The sequence below is a fragment of the Pseudochaenichthys georgianus genome, unplaced genomic scaffold (genome assembly GCF_902827115.2).
Source record: "Pseudochaenichthys georgianus unplaced genomic scaffold, fPseGeo1.2 scaffold_700_arrow_ctg1, whole genome shotgun sequence".
Taxonomy (NCBI): Eukaryota; Metazoa; Chordata; class Actinopteri; order Perciformes; family Channichthyidae; genus Pseudochaenichthys; species Pseudochaenichthys georgianus.
Window position 1 is genome coordinate 23,268 of NW_027263254.1, and position 18,651 is coordinate 41,918.

The 18,651-nt window shown below is 39.4% G+C and overlaps 1 protein-coding gene across 1 annotated transcript; it reads right to left on the minus strand.

Annotated features, from left to right (window-relative positions):
• Window positions 1-1,973: 1,973 nt before the first annotated feature.
• Window positions 1,974-8,953, minus strand: LOC117443898 (uncharacterized). The gene is made up of 3 exons (XM_034079707.1): window positions 8,854-8,953; window positions 5,147-7,180; window positions 1,974-2,935 (listed from the first exon to the last, which is right to left on the minus strand). Exons 1-3 carry the CDS (start codon window positions 8,951-8,953, stop codon window positions 1,974-1,976), a joined length of 3,096 nt encoding a protein of 1,031 aa, XP_033935598.1.
• Between the last annotated feature and the right edge of the window lie 9,698 nt (window positions 8,954-18,651).

Below are 18,651 nucleotides of genomic sequence, written 5' to 3' on the forward strand. Positions count from 1 at the left end.
TAAAATATGTGCTTCCATTATTCATACTTCTGAAATATATCTGTATTAACTTTATATCATCGTATGTCCATGTTTATTGGGTATTTTTGCATGAAACAAAGACTGGCATATAGTTTCAAGCCAGTACTTTCGACAGAAATACACATATACATCCTGTTGAGCAGGATCTACAGTTTCCAGTATTTTCCATTTCGTAAAATGATCAAATACGGCGAAGATATTCAAATATGTGCTTCCATTATTCATACTTCTGAAATATATCTGTATTAACTTTATATCATCGTATGTCCATGTTTATTGGGTATTTTTGCATGAAACAAAGACTGGCATATAGTTTCAAGCCAGTACTTTCGACAGAAATACACATATACATCCTGTTGAGCAGGATCTACAGTTTCCAGTATTTTCCGTTTCGTAAAATGATAAAATACGGCGAAGATATTAAAATATGTGCTTCCATTATTCATACTTCTGAAATATATCTGTGCTAACTTTATATCATCGTATCTACGTGTTTACTGGGTCTTTGGGCATGAAACAAAGACTGGGATATAGTTTCAAGCCAGTACTTTCGACAGAAACACACGGCAATGTTGTCCGGACTGTTGTTTTTATGCGGCACCGGCTTGAACAGGTCATGTGATCTGATCACGCCGGTGTGACGGTCGACTCCAAAGGGTTAATATTAAATACATATAAGTATTTTTACAACTTGTATTTAGAAATACTCTGTTGTAATTATTGATGCATAATTCATCCATTTAATGTGGCATCTGCTATAATGGGGTTAATGTATGATATTACTTAATAATACAATACATTATAATATATGATATGATAATTACATTTTAATTGTATTCATTTCTTATTTCATAGTTTCTCATTATTATTATTTTTATCGCTCATCTTATTTTTGATTTTATTAATCTGTGTGAATCTGTGCTGTCCTGTTTTTCACTCTCACCCTGTTGCTGTTTGAACTACTGAATTTCTCCACGGGATTAATAAAGGTCCATCTTATCTTATCTTAATGTATAAGTTGATTTACTTCAATCTACTGTACAATATTACAAGAAATATACTGCATAAAGAAAACTATATACTTTATTTGATCTAAAATATTGATGTTTCTACAACGCCCATTGTGTATTTTGTGAATGAAGCGCCATCTCATGGTTACATCCTGTAATTGAACAAATGGGGAAATTGGGCAACGCCCTCTAGCAATTTGGCAACACCCCCAGCCACTGGCATCCGCTGGGCTTTTGACTGGGACACACCCATTTGAGTCTGATCTGGAGTGCTACATCTGTATATACATATGAAATTAGTTGAATTGCACTCAACACTAGAAATAGGATTTATTGACCCAACATTTTTAGCACATTTTCTCCTCAAATACAGACTTCATGCAACAAACCTCACCTTCACCAGTGCTGACATCGCAGTGTATTGATGTCTTACGTTAAGCTACAGTGCGACGCTTCATCAACTAAAAGCTATGAAAATCCCCTGCCTTGAACAGAACAAGTGTAGCCTTTGTTAAATATGTATTCTTTCTTTTTCTACATATCTGGTGTTTTACAGACTATATAAGAATGCTTTAAATGTAAAAATGGCCAATTCAATCAATATTCACACATTTCAAAAGTGACCATAAAGAAACTCAGAAATGAACTAGAATGCACGAATGGAATTTATTTGAAGAAAACAAAAGACAGACACTTCACGGTTATTAACACAGTTACAGATGAGACATGGATTGATAGCTAATAGTTGTGCTGCCCCTTCAGTGACTGCTGTGTCACTGATCCAGTTACAGCATACAGTTGAGCGTCATTGTTCAGCTTCCTTTTCTGTCCCACAGTTTTTACAAACATGTGATAGGATTTGATTCAACTTCTTATTCAATGATTGACTGAAATGATTCACACCCTTGATTGTCCCATCTTGTTTTTATTCATGTAGCACCTTTAATTATCGAGTCCTACTAGACGTTTTAGTCTACTGAAAACGTCTTGAATAATCTTTGCAGCGAAGTCTGTTATCCTTTTTAATATGAAAGGGCTGTTCTCAGCTTCCTCTCTGGCTCTCTCTTCCTGCTCTTTTCTAATTATCCTACTTTCCTTATCAATTTCCCTTATGCAGATTGCATTTAAGTTGTTCACCGTCTCCCTGTCTGCCTCTGCTTCCATAATTTGTTGCTGATACTTTTCCGATATTCTCTTCACCATTTCCTCTTCCTCTTTGAGCATTTCCTCTTCTCTCTCTTCAATGATTCTCTGTTTTTCCTCTTCTATGGCCCACTCTGCCTCCTGGAACATTTCAGTGGTGTAATGGCTTCCTCCGTTCTTCTCTGCTATCTTTCTGATCTTGTTGAGCAGCTCTCTGACCTGAGAACGATCCTTCACCTCATTATTGAAGACGTGGTACTGCCCGTTACATCTGTTCACAAGTTCCTGCAGATCTTCACTTTCCTTCAATAGCTCTTCAATAGGTTCCCCTTTGAGTTGGTCACCGTGGGTAAAGAGAACCATGCTGTATCTGTCTGCTTGCTCTCCAAAGGTTTCCTGAATCTTCTGCACTGTCTGCTTTTCTTCCTTTGTGAATCTGCCCAGTCTGATGATGACCAGGAAGACGTGGGGTCCAGGAGCAGCAAAAGCAATGCTCTGCGCAAAGCTCTCTATGGTCTTCTCTTCTTCAATCTTGGTGTCAAACAGACCTGGAGTGTCAATAACCTTAACTCTTTGTCCATCAACTTCACCAATGGCATTAGAACAGTCTACAGTCAGAAATTTAAAAGAGAACTTTGATGGAAAGGACTCTTTTCCCAGAATGGTGTTTCCTGTGGCGCTCTTCCCAGCTCCGGTCTTCCCCACCATCACAATCCGGAGCTCAGCGTTATTGTATGTGTTCGATTCTGATCGGTGAAAGGCTGAAACAAATTAAGAAATATTTATCAATCTCTGTATTTATAAAATGGTTCAACTACCACATGAACAATGTTGACAGTGAGGGGGGTGGGCTCAAGATACTTTAATAATCTAGAACATGTCAAGATGTCATTCAATTGATGTTTTTCATGTATTCCTGTAGACGCTATTCTCACCATAGAAAGCGTTTATTAGGTGAATGGCAGGTTTGGAGATAAAGGTAGTTAGTCTGTAAATGTCAAGTGATGCACTTTGAAGGGACCTTGTTTTTTATTCACCGGAGCAAGAGAGAGGCACCATGATGAACACAAATACTGGAAATTAAAATCACACTAAATTGACCTCTTAATTGCCCGTCCTTTTATTTTAATAAGATTTTTTTTTTACAAATAGTCACTACAACATGTTTAGTTTCTATCTTTCATACTTCTACAAATTACCCCATTTTGGGCCTAAAACACTTTGAAGGGTATACGTTGCCTTAAGTTATAATCAGGAGCCCGAACAAACTTACCCCTAAATATTCTTATTGGTCTAAACCTGTTAAGCCCCAAGCCTGTTTTTCAGGTCTCAGGCTCGAAAATCACAGTCCCAGAACAAATGACCATATCTTCTAAAAGGGGTACATTAATAATCTTTTTTCTCAAAGTAATGATAAACCTGTGAGGTGGATATAGAAAATTCAGAATCAATATAGATGTTTTTTATTTGAAAGAAAATTCAGATTGAACATGGTAAAAAACTGAAAATTATAGTGTCCGTCCAAACATTCTTTTTCACTTAAAGTGAAAACTAACCTTGGATGATGGTAAGGTAGACTAAAAGCTTTAGGAATCCAAAGTACAACATATAATAAGTACCCTGTATCATGATTGATGCAAAACAAGTGACATTTGACTTGTATAGAGAGGTTTAGCAAAAAAAAAACTCCACCTCTGAGGTCATTTAGGTGGAAATGGGCGTTTTTGCCATTTCTCTGGAACCCATTGGTCGATTTTGATGATCAACATCTCTTTTGAACCGTTAGAGCCAATAGAATCGAAGGAGCATTTCCACATTCACATGTTACCATTTTGAAGTGGGGGCTATGCGCACGCAGTTTGCCCAAATCGAAACCTATCTCACGCTCTGAAATCTGAAAACTTAAAAGCAGGTTTATTGTTGATGGATTATCAGAAATCATTTCAAAGCGACACAGACACATTGGATTAACCTATGGATTAACCTTCAGCAGCGTTTTTATCGTTGTAATGCCATTGAAGACCACTTTTGACCAGACTACGACACAGGTAAGACATATTGCTGTGTTTGCTACCTAATGCCACGTGTTGTGGTGTCTGTTTTTGTTTATAATGTTGTGAGTTCTGATCATGAAGTGATGATATAGATACCTATCGATTCTCTGTATTCTCACGAAGCTAATCAATATGTTGGATGTGCAGTTACGAAAAGTAATAAGGATGTTATACCGTGTTTTCTGTGCAAACGGCGTTAGCATTTTTTCGCTCAGGGCTAATTCAGAGGCACAGAGTTAGCCTTGTGGTTTATTTTGAAAAGTCATCATTTAGCTGAGTTTATTCCCGTTACATATATAGACATTTTATTTATTGGGATGAACCCCTTGAGATGCATCTCGTTTTCAAGGGGGTCCCTCATACATATGAAACATGATGTATAGCTTCATATGTATGTTTACACATAGTTTATTAAATATTAAGAAGCCCTCAGACGCTGTTTCCTGCAGATGATGCGTGTTTCCGCCCGCCGGCGGGGGGGTGGGGCTTAACAGGTTAATACGTGTCATGTAGTCTTGTGAAGAATGTAATGCAAGCAAGTAAAAGCAGTGTCGCATTCGCAAAATCACCCAGGCTCTTAAAATGCTTTGAATTTAAGAAATATTAATTTTGTATGAACTGTTTTGATCTGTTCATTATTAGGGAATAGATGTGTGATCTTGGACGGTGCCTCATATTGAGGAGGGAGCCGCTGCGATACAGAGGGCCTCATCAGGTAACTTTGCGTGGGGCCACAAGTTGGCCAGAGATAGCGGCCCTGCACTATCATCTCTTGGAGGTGATCGATCTCCTCCTCTTGACTCTCAATCAACTCCTGAACAGTCATCTTTTCTTTTGCAGCTTTATTGCACTTGACTTTAAGCTCTTCCAGAGTCTGGCTCTCTTTGACTTGAGGAATTACAGAATTGATCCTCTTACCTTTACTTTTGAGGAATTCTGTGAGATGTGCAGGTGTTGTTGTGCGGACATTAACAGCGATGCTTTCTTTGCTTCTTCCAGCTGCACCACAATCACACCTGACCCTGACAGCGTATTCTGTCTCTGGCTGAAGTCCTGAAATGATCGCCTTCTCAGCTCCCGCCATCATTGGCTCCCAGTGGAGATCTTCCTCTTTCCCCTGTTGGTCTGGTTCGGCGTACTCCACGATGTAGCTCAAAACCTGGACATCTTGTCCGAGCTCAGCAGGTTTCTCCCAGCTGACTGATATCTCACCTGAAGTAGATTCAACGTGGAGTCTTCCAGGAGGGCTGCAGGGTAAGGTTTGAATGGATCCACTGACTTCATTGGCTGGCCCGGCACCTACCGGTGTCCCTGCCCTGCATCTGAACATGTACTCTGTGTTGGGACTCAGACCGCTCACTGTGACTTCTTCAGCTCTGGATGCTGTCTCTTGTTTCCAGCCGTCCTCTCCTCTGACACAGTACTCAACAGAGTAGGAGGTGATGTCCTCTGCTCCAAATCTGGGTGGAGAAATCTTCAGCGTCACACTGCTGTGATTTATATCACTTCCTGTTACTGCTGCAGGCTTTGAAGGCGGCTCAAAGTCCTCGTTGACAGAAAGGCCGTCTGTATAAAGGTAGATGCTGGCACCTTTCTGTGTCTCGTTTGTTAAACCCACCGTCAGAAATGTGATGTTCTTGTTCTCCTTGTTGGCCTCTGCAAAATCACTGAAGAGCTTTGCTTTGTGCCGCATTGCTTCCATCTCTCCTCTTGAGGTGTACCATTGATCTGGAGGGTGTGGATCTTGGGCATCGTCTGGTTTGGGTGTTTGTTGAAGGTAGTTTGATAAAGTTGAGAGGTACGGTTCATCTCTTCCCAGCGAGGTGAAGACAAAACACACAGCCTGCTCTGCTTTGAGAATGTCTTCATGAAGATCATTTTCGCGTGGAACGATCTTGGTGTTCTTCATCTTGTTGGTGTACGACTTTAAAATGGAGATTTCTCTCTCCTTACAGTCCATCCACTCGTTCAGGTCCTTGCTGTTGAAAGGAGAAGAACATGTCTTCCTCAATTCCTCTGCGAGCACAGCTTCTTCTTCTCCTCCTCCTCGGATTGATGGAAGTTTCTTTGCCAGGGTTCCTTGGAATTCCAGTTTGAACTGAGAGCACTTCTGTTTAAAGGTTTTGAGTTTATTTCCAATCTGTGGGAACTGCTGTGCAGTTTGGGTTCTCAGTGCATCATTGCACCTCATCTCCAGGTCACTGAGGTCCTCCAGGACACTCTGACATTCTTCAACTAATCCTATACTTATCTGACGGACAAGTTTAGCGGCAGTAGAATCTAAAGATGTCAGAGGCAACAGCCAGACCTTCACTGGTACTGCGTTTTCCCCGTTGGCTCCCAGCAGCTTTGGCAGACTTTGGTACACCGCTACTGCCTCCTGAAAGGATGTTGGAGGTTTCTGAATCAAAAAGTCTCCAAAGAATCTGCAGGACAGTTTCTCAACATTTGCTTTGTCCTTGTCTTCCATTTTCAGCGAGCCTTCGCCCTCTATTGACAGGTGGGGAATGTTCTTGATCATCACCTTCAAGTTGCCCTGAATGTCTTGATGGTTCTCGTTGACAGACACCTCACGGTCAAAGACAAAGAAGGCTTGAGCCCCATAAAGGATACCCGTGACTACATGTGTTGCTATTCCTTTCTCAAACACAAACTGATGTTTCTTAACATCCCCAAGATGATTCATGGACAGTTCGTGGAACTTTGTGGTAGCTTGGTAATTCAGAGTTACTCTGGCATGATTTTTGGAAGTCTTGCTCTCGTTCAGGTATTTGGCTGATCCTCCAACCTGTACCAGTCCACCCAAGAAACTTGCCTTCAGAGATGCTTCAACATTTAGTGCTTTAGATTTGTCCTCAATTGATTCAGATGCAACTATATTACAATCATTATAGCTCTGTGGTCTTTCTCCAATATGATCTTTAAGGTCCTCACGGTCCCACAAAGTCATTCCTGAAAAAGAAGAAGCAAAAATCAAGCTCCCACAACCAGAAACTACAAACTGACCTTACAGTCTAGTTGACTGCAGTTGTATGATAGAAATGTAGAGTAGGGTCTCCAGCATATAGAAACGTCCGCTAATTTTCATATATTGGGATATTTGTAAAATTAGCATAAATGGTGTCCTTTGAAATGAATGGGATTATAGCTTTGACAATTGTAAAAGAAAATGACTTGGCCGATTAGAACAATTTGGGCTTTGGGGGGTTATTAAAGGTGGGGTAGTTAATTTTGGAGAAACCAGCTCGAGTGCGCTAGAATTTGAAAGTACGCAGCTGAAAAAAATCTGCCTCTTCCTTACAGAGCCCCTCCTCCAACACACACGAACGCGCACATGACCAATGAGGGCACGAAATAAGTTTGTGCACAAACTTATCTCGTGCACAGATGGAAGGCTGGTTTATGAATTTTTTGTCAAAGCACTTCAGATATTCATTGCTATCGGGATGTTAAGAGCATTCCATGGAATATAACAAAAAGTGTATCTCAAGCCGGTTTCTCAAATTTACCTACCCCACCGTTAAGGATGAGTCAATTTCTTACATTTTCAGGTAAAAAAACGACCACTATGGCAACTGGCCACGCCCATTTGGAGCTTATACTGGCCACGCCCCTTTGGAGCTGCTACTGGCCACGCCCCTTTGGAGCTGCTACTGGCCACGCCCCTTTGGAGCACCCGCATGCAAGCAGTGAGCTCTGTGAAGAGAAGGCTGTCTCCCAGCAGAAACTCAGCTAAATGCTGTAACTAAACTCCATATCATGTTCCAAACCACATCAAGGATTATTTCTGAAACAGTATGGAGCTCAAACTCTTTCTCTCTCTCAGGTTTACCACAAGGTGACTTCCTTTTTATTTCCTGCTTCTTTACACATACTCTCTCCAGCACAGGTTAGCTCTGAGTGTAAACACAGACTATAATACTTCCAGAACATGTCTCATTGTTTCTGACAGCAACGTTTCTGATTGGCCCGTGGGTGTAAAGCCCGCCCACATTTTAGTAATGTCGTCATGATGCAGCAAATCTGGATCAGCTCCGTTGTTCCCCCGTTTTTTTAACTTTTATTTGAATACAGAGGAAAATAGAGGGGGTCTTATTTCCTGATGCTTTGTGAGTCTCCTGACACACCGGGGACACACAGTTATGTATCAAAGACATCAATAAGTGCATTTTGCATAATAGGTTAACTTTAACTTTAACTTTAGCCTGTGATTGTCCCTCACATACGTTAGCTAATGTTAGCTTAGGTACATCAAGTCACTAGCTAACGTTAGCTTTATCACATGTTGTTATGTTCTCTCCACTATGACAGAGCCCAGCCCTTTTCATTCTGTCACACTTTTCTTTGTGTTAATTTTTCAGGTTTTGGCGGCGTATGGGCGGCTTTGTGAGGGAGACATTATCTGGATGGTACCTCCAGACACGTTCTACCATAAGTTAGAAAGCCTAATAGTGTGGGGTTATGGCCTATTAGCACAGACTGAGAGTGATGGTGACCTGTCTCACGGGGGATATTTGAGAGTCAGGGCCTGATCTAAGCACATAATGCGGGCTGTGGCAGTGAACCGTCCCTGAGGAGAAACATGAGAGACTGGATGATGGTAGTAGAGGTATGTGAGTTCTCACCAGGGACGAGAGAGTCTTTGCGGCAGTCGTACAACATCCCGAGGCTGAAAGGCCGTCCGAGAGCTGCCACCTCCATCGTCCCGCTGACTTCAGAGTCCATCGCTTAGAACGAACTGAAATGGATCGACAACAGCTCGTTAGTTAACTTCAATCATTTGGTAATATCATGTCCAACCACCAGAGCCGGCCCGACCCATTAAGCGACATAAGCGGCCGCTTAGGGGCCCCCTAGCAACAACAACAAAATGAAAATATGAAAAACATAAAAGAATCTCAGTACACTGTCGACGTGATAAGTATGTTTAATTAATTGTGTTAATATGCCTAGATTGCCTACTCTCAAAAACATGTATTATATTATTGAGTCAATAATATAATACATTAACCGTGCTTTACCTGAACCTCATCATGACACTAGAGAGGACGGCAGGATTGTAATTTCCCGTGTTCAGTGAATGCAACAGAGGCAAAACACCAGACCAATCAGAGAGTTGAATGGAAATAAACATCCGTCTCATTGGCTCACAGGTACTTATCCTGTGAGCTGTGACAATGTTTAGAATAAACTCTCAGTCGGACTCAGAGTTTTTGAAGATGGACATAAGAACATTTTTTCTTACCACAATTCTCAAGTGGTGGCTCACACAACAACCCCAGAGCCACCACTTGAGCCAGGTGAACAAGGTATGTAAATGTCAGTAAACTTCCAAGTTATGCGAACATGTAAGCAAAGTATAAATTACAGCTACGTTGACGTTACTTTGGGGGTAAGCTAAACCGTTAGCAAGTAGCTATAGCTGGCCAGAGATATTAAATAAACACTTTGTCATACAATCTAAATGTTATGTTTTTTTAGCGTTACCTGGTGATTTCAATTTCAGTTAAAGTGTTTCATAGTTAGCTTAGCTAAGCATCAACCTAGCACTGAAATATATGGATGCTATGTGACAGTATTTCTGAGAAAAAGTCAGCTGAAATGGTGGCATAGTTGCCCCTGCTTTACGTGTCGACAGCATGTTTGAACGTATTTGCAGCAGTAAATGTGGCTGTTTGGCCACTGACGTTTCCATAACAACACCTGAATTTAAATGTGCAACCTCTTTTTGTGACAGATTTTTGCAAGAAATTATAATTCTTCTGAATGATATTCCTATTGACAGCTAGTTTCTATGTGAACATTATGAGATGGACAGCCAGAGAGAATAAATGAAAAACAATTATGAAATACTATATGACAAAACAAGAATACAGTTTAAGTGATTTGTAAAATATCCATAAAGAAAAATCTGCTTACAGTTCTGTTTCATATGGGTGTTGAGATATGTATCCATAGATCTCTTAATGTTGCTTTCAAAGTGCAGCAGATTGAAGCTTTTAACTTCAATATTTAAAAAAAAAAAAAGATCTTCCCGGGGGAACATGCCCCCGGACCCCCCTAGAGGAGGTTAGGTCCACTGTGTTTACATGGTTATTTATACAATATGTGTGCTTATGCTAACATCATAAGAAAAAAGTTGGTTCCGTGTTGTGTGAAGTGAGAACGCGTGAGGGGGGCCCCCAAGCCAAAGCTCGCTTAGGGCCCCCAAAAGTCTAGAGCCGGCCCTGCCAACCACCCTAATATTTAAAATTTCAATCAGACCTTTCCTCTCAACGAAGAGACGCACAAAAGTGACACAAACACACTCGAAGGTAAAAAGGACTACAAAGCAACATTTACACTGCAGTGTGTTAGTTAATAAATGTCTCTATTTATTCCACACGCTCCTGCATTACTTCACACTACAAACCAGACTACACGTAATCAACATGTTGTCGAGTGCAGAGGTTGTTTCCTGACCTGCAGATCTGTGAAGGAAACAACCAAATACACTGAACAACTGAATCTTTGTGTCATCCCCTTATCCCCTGCAGATGTTTTTAGACCCCCTCTCTGCGGTGATGGTAAACCAGAAGTTACACCCTATTTTAAACGTTTTTTTAACTAGTGTAGCTTTTTCAATTAGCTATTTATATTGTAGTATTTATCTGTGTATTATTTATTATTTATACATATTTCCTATCTATTATTTTACAAATCCTCCTCATCTGGACTCTTTTATGAATTTTAAATGCATGGGTTTCTTTGTTTATTATTATTATTACCATTTTATATATTTTTCTTATATTTTATCTAATATTATTTATATTTTACATGTCACAGTGTATTCTATGTTTGCATGGTGTATTGCATGTTTTCTTATTTAATTAGGTTCCAAATGAGGTTATATCTTTTATTATGTTTTATATATTATTAATCCCCCGTTTCCTATTAAAACATTTATATTATTTTATTTATATTCTAGTTATTACTTTACATTTTATTTTAAATGGACGTTGGCGCCCCCCGCAGGGGAACACCCTGAAATAACCCTTTAATAAAGTATTTTTAAACATCATCCGAGGCGTGTCCCGTGTCTCCCCTGCACCCCCCCTCTTGACCTCGGCCTGGGTTTTAAACACTTTTAGGGACACTTGGTTGACTTTACTTTAACATATTTTCCCTCCCTACTAACCCGTGTGTATTTTATATATTACCTTTTTTGTACCTTATATACTATATTTCATAGTTCTATATATTATGTTTTATATACTTTATGCTATCTTTGAACATTTTGGTTGATGGGATTTTTCACGAAAGATTTGTACATGTATGTGTACAAATATGTGTATGTGTTTGTATGTGTACTCCTGCCCCCCCGGGGCAGGAGTACACATACACATACACATTTTTTAAATTTTTAAATTTTTAAATTTTAAATACAAACACATTTTTAAATTGGTTTTTAAACTAAAATATTTACCCGAGAGCCCGTGCACCAGGATGCGCTCCTACGTGCGTTCCCCAAAACCCTAATGGAGGAAAAGAGAGAGGGTTTTATTTTCTGACACTTTGTGAGTCTCCTGCATGGATGTATAATACGAACTGGATACAGCGTGGGAGGCGGGGCCTCATTCATTCCTATGAGAGTTGCTCAATGGGCATGATGACAAAATGGGCCAACTTTTGAGAGAGCGAAACGTCACAGATTACCCGGCATGCCTGAGAAGTACCGGCTAGCTAGTAAATTATGCTAAGTTACACATCAATTGTTATGTACTTTTATATTAGGCTGACATCAGGATCTAGTGATATCCAAGCAACAGAGCTTCATTTAGCGTGATACTTGTGTGGGTTGTACATGAAACCACTTGGTAATATATACAAATGTATATGTTGAAGCCTGTTAGGATCAATTGTGAGTTAAAACGTTATCTAAAAAGTAAAGCTGATGATGGATTACTGTGGTGGAGTTAAAATAACAATAGCCTATTTCTTTTTTAAATGTGATGGAGTAGAAGGATAGTAACTGTGAGTATTCATGTTAAGTAGACTACAACTACAAATGCTGTGTAAAACATTTGTTCATTACATTACATTGCATTTAGCTGACGCTTTTATCCAAAGCAACTTACAATAAGTAATACGCAGTGAATGTTGTTTGTTCCTACCTGCATGACTAAAGGGAACAGGTGTAACTGCATTCCAGTAAGAGTAGCTTTGTGTGAGCGGCAGGGTGTGTTATCCATCATTTAGAGGTGCAGTGAGAATAGTTATTCACAAAGCTATAAACATACCTGCAAACTCACATGATGGGAAAAAAGTGGCATGTTTGTAAATCCACCCCAAGAAGATTTATTTAATTTTAACATTTCAACTTTATGTAGAAAATAGAAAAGCATCACCAAAGATGTTTTCTATAATAATTTGTATTGAATTTTGTTTTTCTTTATTTTGCACATTTAATCTTAAAGTTCTTATATACATTTGTTTTCTTTTTATTTATAAAAAAAAATGTATCGTACATTTTATTTTAAATTCTTATTTAAAAATACAAATATTTTAATCTATTTTATTTTATTTTTCATTTTCTTATACTTATGTTTTAAGAAATAAAACCCAAATAAATAAAGTACTCTGATTTGTTAATGCCTACAAATGCTGTGTAAAACATTTGTTCATTGCATTTAGCTGATGCTTTTATCCAAAGCGATTTACAATAAGTACGTTCGACCAGGAAGACACAACCTCGAAGAAAACAGAATCATATAAGAACATCAGGTTTCATAGAGCCAAGCATTTCAAGTGCTACTCAACTGGCTATAGATAAGCCAGTCCTTTATTAGTATATAAGTGCTTTGTTAATAGTTCTATCTCTCGAAGTGGAGTCGAAAGAGATGAGTTTTCAGTCTGGAAGGTGTGTAAGCTTTCTTTTTTAAATGTGATGGAGTAGAAGGATAGTAACTGTGATTATTCATGTTAAGTAGCCCACAAGTAACTAAAACAATTGCAAGTGTAATAAGAAGCTACAGGAACGTTAATCTACGTCAGTAATATTAACTTTATTTAATACAACATTTACGGTACAAGATTTACATCATACAGCCCATGGAGTATAATATTTTACAAATGATGAATTACAGCAAACATGTGCAATATATCCATTATTACAGCTCCGTGGGCTGGCAGTAAGGCGATATGGTCCGTTGTTATTGTGCATCCATGGGTAAAGATAAACTCATGTAGTGCTGAACACGTAACATGAACGTGCCGGGCGGCGCGGTCCCGTGGGTTAGATGCGCGTTCATAATGCAGAGGGAAATAACTCTCAGAATAACGTTATTAGCACATTTTTACAACTTGAGGAACGAATGTTTTTAATAAGGGCTATACAAGTGTTCATACTGGGTAGATTATTTAGTTTAAAAGAAATTATCCAACGAGTTACAGACCACTCTTTCCCCATGTGAGTCAATGGGAAAAAGTGTTTCCGGGCCCAGCAACCTAAAGGAAGTGTAGTACCGCCGTTTGACCCGCACGAATATTCTCATCAGACTCCGGCGCACTTCCTGGGGGCTTGGTCTCCTGACACACCAGGGACGCAAGGAGAATACTTACTTCCGGGTGTAAAATTATCCGTTATCCAATGGGAATGGACGCTCACATTGCCTTTATGCCTTTACATGCCTAATGACCCTTTGTTCTAACAGAAGTATTCAGTCTGTTTGAGATTTGTGTGTGTGTGTGTGTGTGTGTGTGTGTGTGTGTGTGTGTGTGTGTGTGTGTGTGTGTGTGTGTGTGTGTGTGTGTGTGTGTGTGTGTGTGTGGCGGAGTTAACCCTCCCGCTGCCTCCTGGCGCTGCAGAGATTTCATGAAGTGAAGGAGGTGTTCCTTCTATAAAACAGCTGCGGGCAGCAGATACTGTGAGAGTCACGGACCTGAATTCATAGATCAAGGCAGACTGGTGCACACACTCTCCTGTTTTGCCAATCCGGTGCTAAAACAAATATAGCTCTACACCCCTGGCCGAAATGTCCTTAAAATGAAGTCCGAGTTCGACATTTAAATTCATGTCCTGCCAACACTGGCAGGACAGAAGGTTAAAAACACAAAAGCATTGTACACAATTCAAACCAATAAATATTGTGTGATTAACCAGGATAAACTGATGTTTTTTAGTGGATGAGTAATGCAGATATCACTGTGTAATCATTTGACAGTGTGGGGAATACTTCCGGTTTTATTATGAAAACTTCGAGACCGGACAAACTGTTTTCACCCACGCTAACTTTACATGGAAGCTGCATCACGTTATCCTGAAGAGACCTCAGATCATCTTCGTAAATATCTATCAAACTATAGATCCTACATATCGACTGGACGTGGATTCTAAAAGTGCAATATACACTTCTCGCTAGAAATCGAATCAAAAAGCATTTTAATGCCAAACTATTCCACAATTTAGGATTTTCCAGAGAGGGTTATTTGTGAATAAACGGGAGCATGTTGTTTCTTACACGACCACTAGAGGGGCTACACTTTAAAACGTGGCTATGGGTCGTAATCTAAGCTGCTTAAACAATCGACCTATTTGGTCGTTTTTTGTAGGAGGACAGGCTGTTCACTTAATGCACTGAAGGAGGAAGCAGCCTCTGCAGTCACCAGCATGTTGTTGTTCATACCTGAAGATATAGAAGGGAGGGAACCATCACCTACCTGGAGAGAGAGCAGCTGGCTGCGTTTGAGAGCAGGAAGGAAGGGAACAGGCTTTACTCCACGAAGAGGAGCAGTGTGTGTCACCTGTCGATTACAACAAGAAATAAGTAACTGACGTAAAATGCTAATTGTTACAACAATATTAACAATCAATAATGTCATATATTATAATAGAGCACATATGAAATCCATTTTCCTGCTAAATTAGTCCCCTTACTTTTGATACTTTAAAAGTGAGATCAAGTGTGGTTTTAACTGCATTTACTTGTAAAGGAGTCTTTGACATTAATTGGTACGTTTAATGAAGTAAAGACTCTGAATACTTTTTCCACCAAAGTAAAGTACAAGTTGTCTGATCCTCCTCACAGTCTAAGTGTCTGTTATATAAGAACAAGGTCAACGTCTTCTTGAATATCAAATATGCCAAAAGGCGCAGGAATGAGTTCTAAACCCAGCAAAGGATTCAGCGTGTTGGCTCTTCCTGTGTCCTTGATGTCTTCACATTGTGTTCTACGACATTGATCAGAAACCCTGCACCACTGTAACTAGGGAGAGTTATCAAAAGCATTGTTGACATCATATCAAAGTAATATCACCAAAGCTAAATGTTAAGGGCCAACAAAAAAGAAGCAACTGTAACTTTTATCCATGTATTTTTTCTTTTTATGTTTATTTTATTAGCTTTTATTTTTAATGACTGATTTTAAATGCCTTTTCTTAATGTCTTTCGTTTTTTGTAAAGCACTTTGAATTGCCTTGTGTTGAAAAGTGCTATATAAATAAACTTGCCTTGCCTTGCCTTGCCTTGCAACTGGGAGATTTCAGAAAGAAGTATGATATCTGTATACCAACGTATGTAGAATACAGAAAATGTACCAGTACCAATATCCAATCAAAAACATACAATACACAAGCACAAAGACAAATGAAGTGCACTCCATGACGTTAGACGAGATCCCAGTTCTGGTTTTCCTTAAAGAGTAGTGCTACCTTGAGATCTCTTTAGATCAGATGGTGGTTCTCACAGAAGTATTCAGTCTGTTTGAGGTTTGTAGGAAACTCACCAGAGATGCTGCTGTTTGCTGAGAAAAGCCTGAGATCGTTGATTCTCCTTCAGAGAGACACGGAGAGACACGGAGAGACACGGAGAGACACGGAGAGACACGGAGCAGGAGACTCAGTTGCACAAATGCTGTCTCTGATAAACTGTTCACCTTTATCTGAAGGCGTGGCGTCAAAGCTCTGAACACAACAAGAAGACGGACCGGATCACACCTGTGACGTGCATGGGTGTGACTCAATATGAAGAATATGAAACCACTGTCAATACAATCTACAACCAAAGTCAGCCACTCAGGAAAGTCAGTAAACAAGTCTGAACTGATTTTTTTTGAGAGAGAGAGAGAAAAAAATCTAATTGGCTTCCTTCCAAAACACTGCACCACCTACCATGTATATGCCTTTCACACTTTAATTAACAAACATGTACACCAAAAAAAAAATGTGGTGTACATGTGGGGGGCTCTTGGGAAGATATTCACTTGTTTCATTGATTTCAAGAAAGCTTTGGTCTCTATTTGGCATGAAGGGCTCTGTAATGGACTCCGACATTGTGGTATAGGGGGCAACATGTATGATCTGGTTAAATCAATGTATTTAGAAAATAATTGTGCTGTTTAAATTGGAGACAAACCAACTGAATTCTTCAATTCTTAAGTGGGTATGACACATTCATAGTTTGTTGTTTTGCTCCTGGTACTGGCCAAAACAGCACTTACTGTAGTAACAATAGGCGCTTTCACACCAAGTACTTTTCCCAGGAATAGTTCCCAGAACTTATTCCCCGGATATCTTTAGTTCCTGGAACTATCTAGTAGATCGCGTTCACACCGGAATAAGTCCCTGAGGGAGGATGAATGACGTCACTTCTTCTTCTGCTTTGGGTTTACTGGCAGACCGCAAACCACTTCACGGCGTATACTGCCGCCCAAAGTCCCCGGCCGGAAGTCCCCGGAGTTGGGGAAGGCTTCAGTAGAAGCTGCTGGGACTCCCAGCAGCTTCTACTGAAGCCTTCCGAGTAAATCGCCAGAACGCCGACACCTCCTCATCTCCCATGTTTTTTTTTGTGTTGCCATTAGTTAGTCTCTCTGCATTTCTGCGCTGGCTAATGCTAATGCTAATAATGCTAATGTGAGCAAATGAAATGGCGGCTTCACAAAACTTTTTGGGAATTTTATGGGGCGTGGTTAGCGAATTGCCCAGCCATTCAGAAATAGGAACCTTTTTCTCTCCAGGAAAGTACCATCTCTCTAGCAGGGACTGAAAAGGGGTGAAAAGGTTCCAGAAAAATAACATTCTAGTTCCAGATCTTTTTGGTGTGAACGCAAAATCCCAGGAACTATCGGAACTATTCCTGGGAAAAGTACTCCGGTGTGAAAGCGCCAATTAGCATAAAGCTCTCGGAGCAGGGTCGGTCAAAGTAAAAGTGTTGGCCCAGTCTAATGACAAACAAATTTGACTACACACAATGACCAGGTTAACATGCGTGGCGTCTGACATCGATTCAGCGCCCTGACTGCCGGCTGTCCACAGCTTATATGGGCAACAACAGCAAGTCGCAGTGTTAATTTTGGCAGGTGTTTTTGATTTAGTCTTAGTCTTTAGACGAAAATGGTTATTAGTTTTAGTCACATTTTAGTCATTTCTATCATAGTTTTAGTCTAGTTTTAGTCGACGAAAACTCAAAACGTTTTAGTCAACTTTTAGTCGATGAAAAATTACATTTTAGTCAACTTTTAGTCAAAAGGTTTTCTCTCTTTAAACTAATTCAGTTAGGCAAATACAAGAATCTGAAATCTGAATCAATGTGACAGCATCAAGTGTTGAAATTCGTAAAGCAACATTTCACTCTCTTAATACTTTACTTGTGTAATATCTAGGGATGGGTATCGTTAAGGTTTTCTACGGTACCACTAGTCTTATCGATACTGCATTACATTACATTACATTACATTGCATTTAGCTGACGCTTTTATCCAAAGCAACTTACAATAAGTAATACGCAGTGAATGTTGTTTGTTCCTACCTGCATGACTAAAGGGAACAGGTGTAACTGCATTCCAGTAAGAGTAGCTTTGTGTGAGCGGCAGGGTGTGTTATCCATCATTTAGAGGTGCAGTGAGAATAGTTATTCACAAAGCTATAAACATACCTGCAAACTCACACGATGGGAAAAAAGTGGCATGTCTGTAAATCCACCCCAAGAAGATTTATTAATTTTAACATTTCAACTTTATGTAGAAAATAGAAAAGCATCACCAAAGATGTTTTCTATAATAATTTGTATTGAATTTTGTTTTTCTTTATTTTTCACATTTAATCTTAAAGTTCTTATATACATTTGTTTTCTTCTTATTATATTATATATATATTATATATTTAAAATACAAATATTTTAATTTATTTTATTTTATTTTTCATTTTCTTATACTTATGTTTTAAGAAATAAAACCCAAATAAATAAAGTACTCTGATTTGTTAATGCCTACAAATGCTGTGTAAAACATTTGTTCATTACATTACATTGCATTTAGCTGACGCTTTTATCCAAAGCGATTTACAATAAGTGCGTTCGACCAGGAAGACACAACCTTGAAGAAAACAGAATCATATAAGTACATCAGGTTTCATAGAGCCAAGCATTTCAAGTGCTACTCAACTGGCTA

Bases quoted from the DNA above. Each gene is read 5' to 3' on its own strand.
- LOC117443898 (XM_034079707.1), bottom strand. From the start codon at position 8,953: ATGGACTCTGAAGTCAGCGGGACGATGGAGGTGGCAGCTCTCGGACGG. The intron at 7,181-8,853 runs GTGAGAACTCAC...CTTCTTTTTCAG, and splicing joins CAAAGACTCTCTCGTCCCTG to GAATGACTTTGTGGGACCGT. The intron at 2,936-5,146 runs GTAAGAGGATCA...AATTTGTTTCAG, and splicing joins AGAATTCCTCAAAAGTAAAG to CCTTTCACCGATCAGAATCG.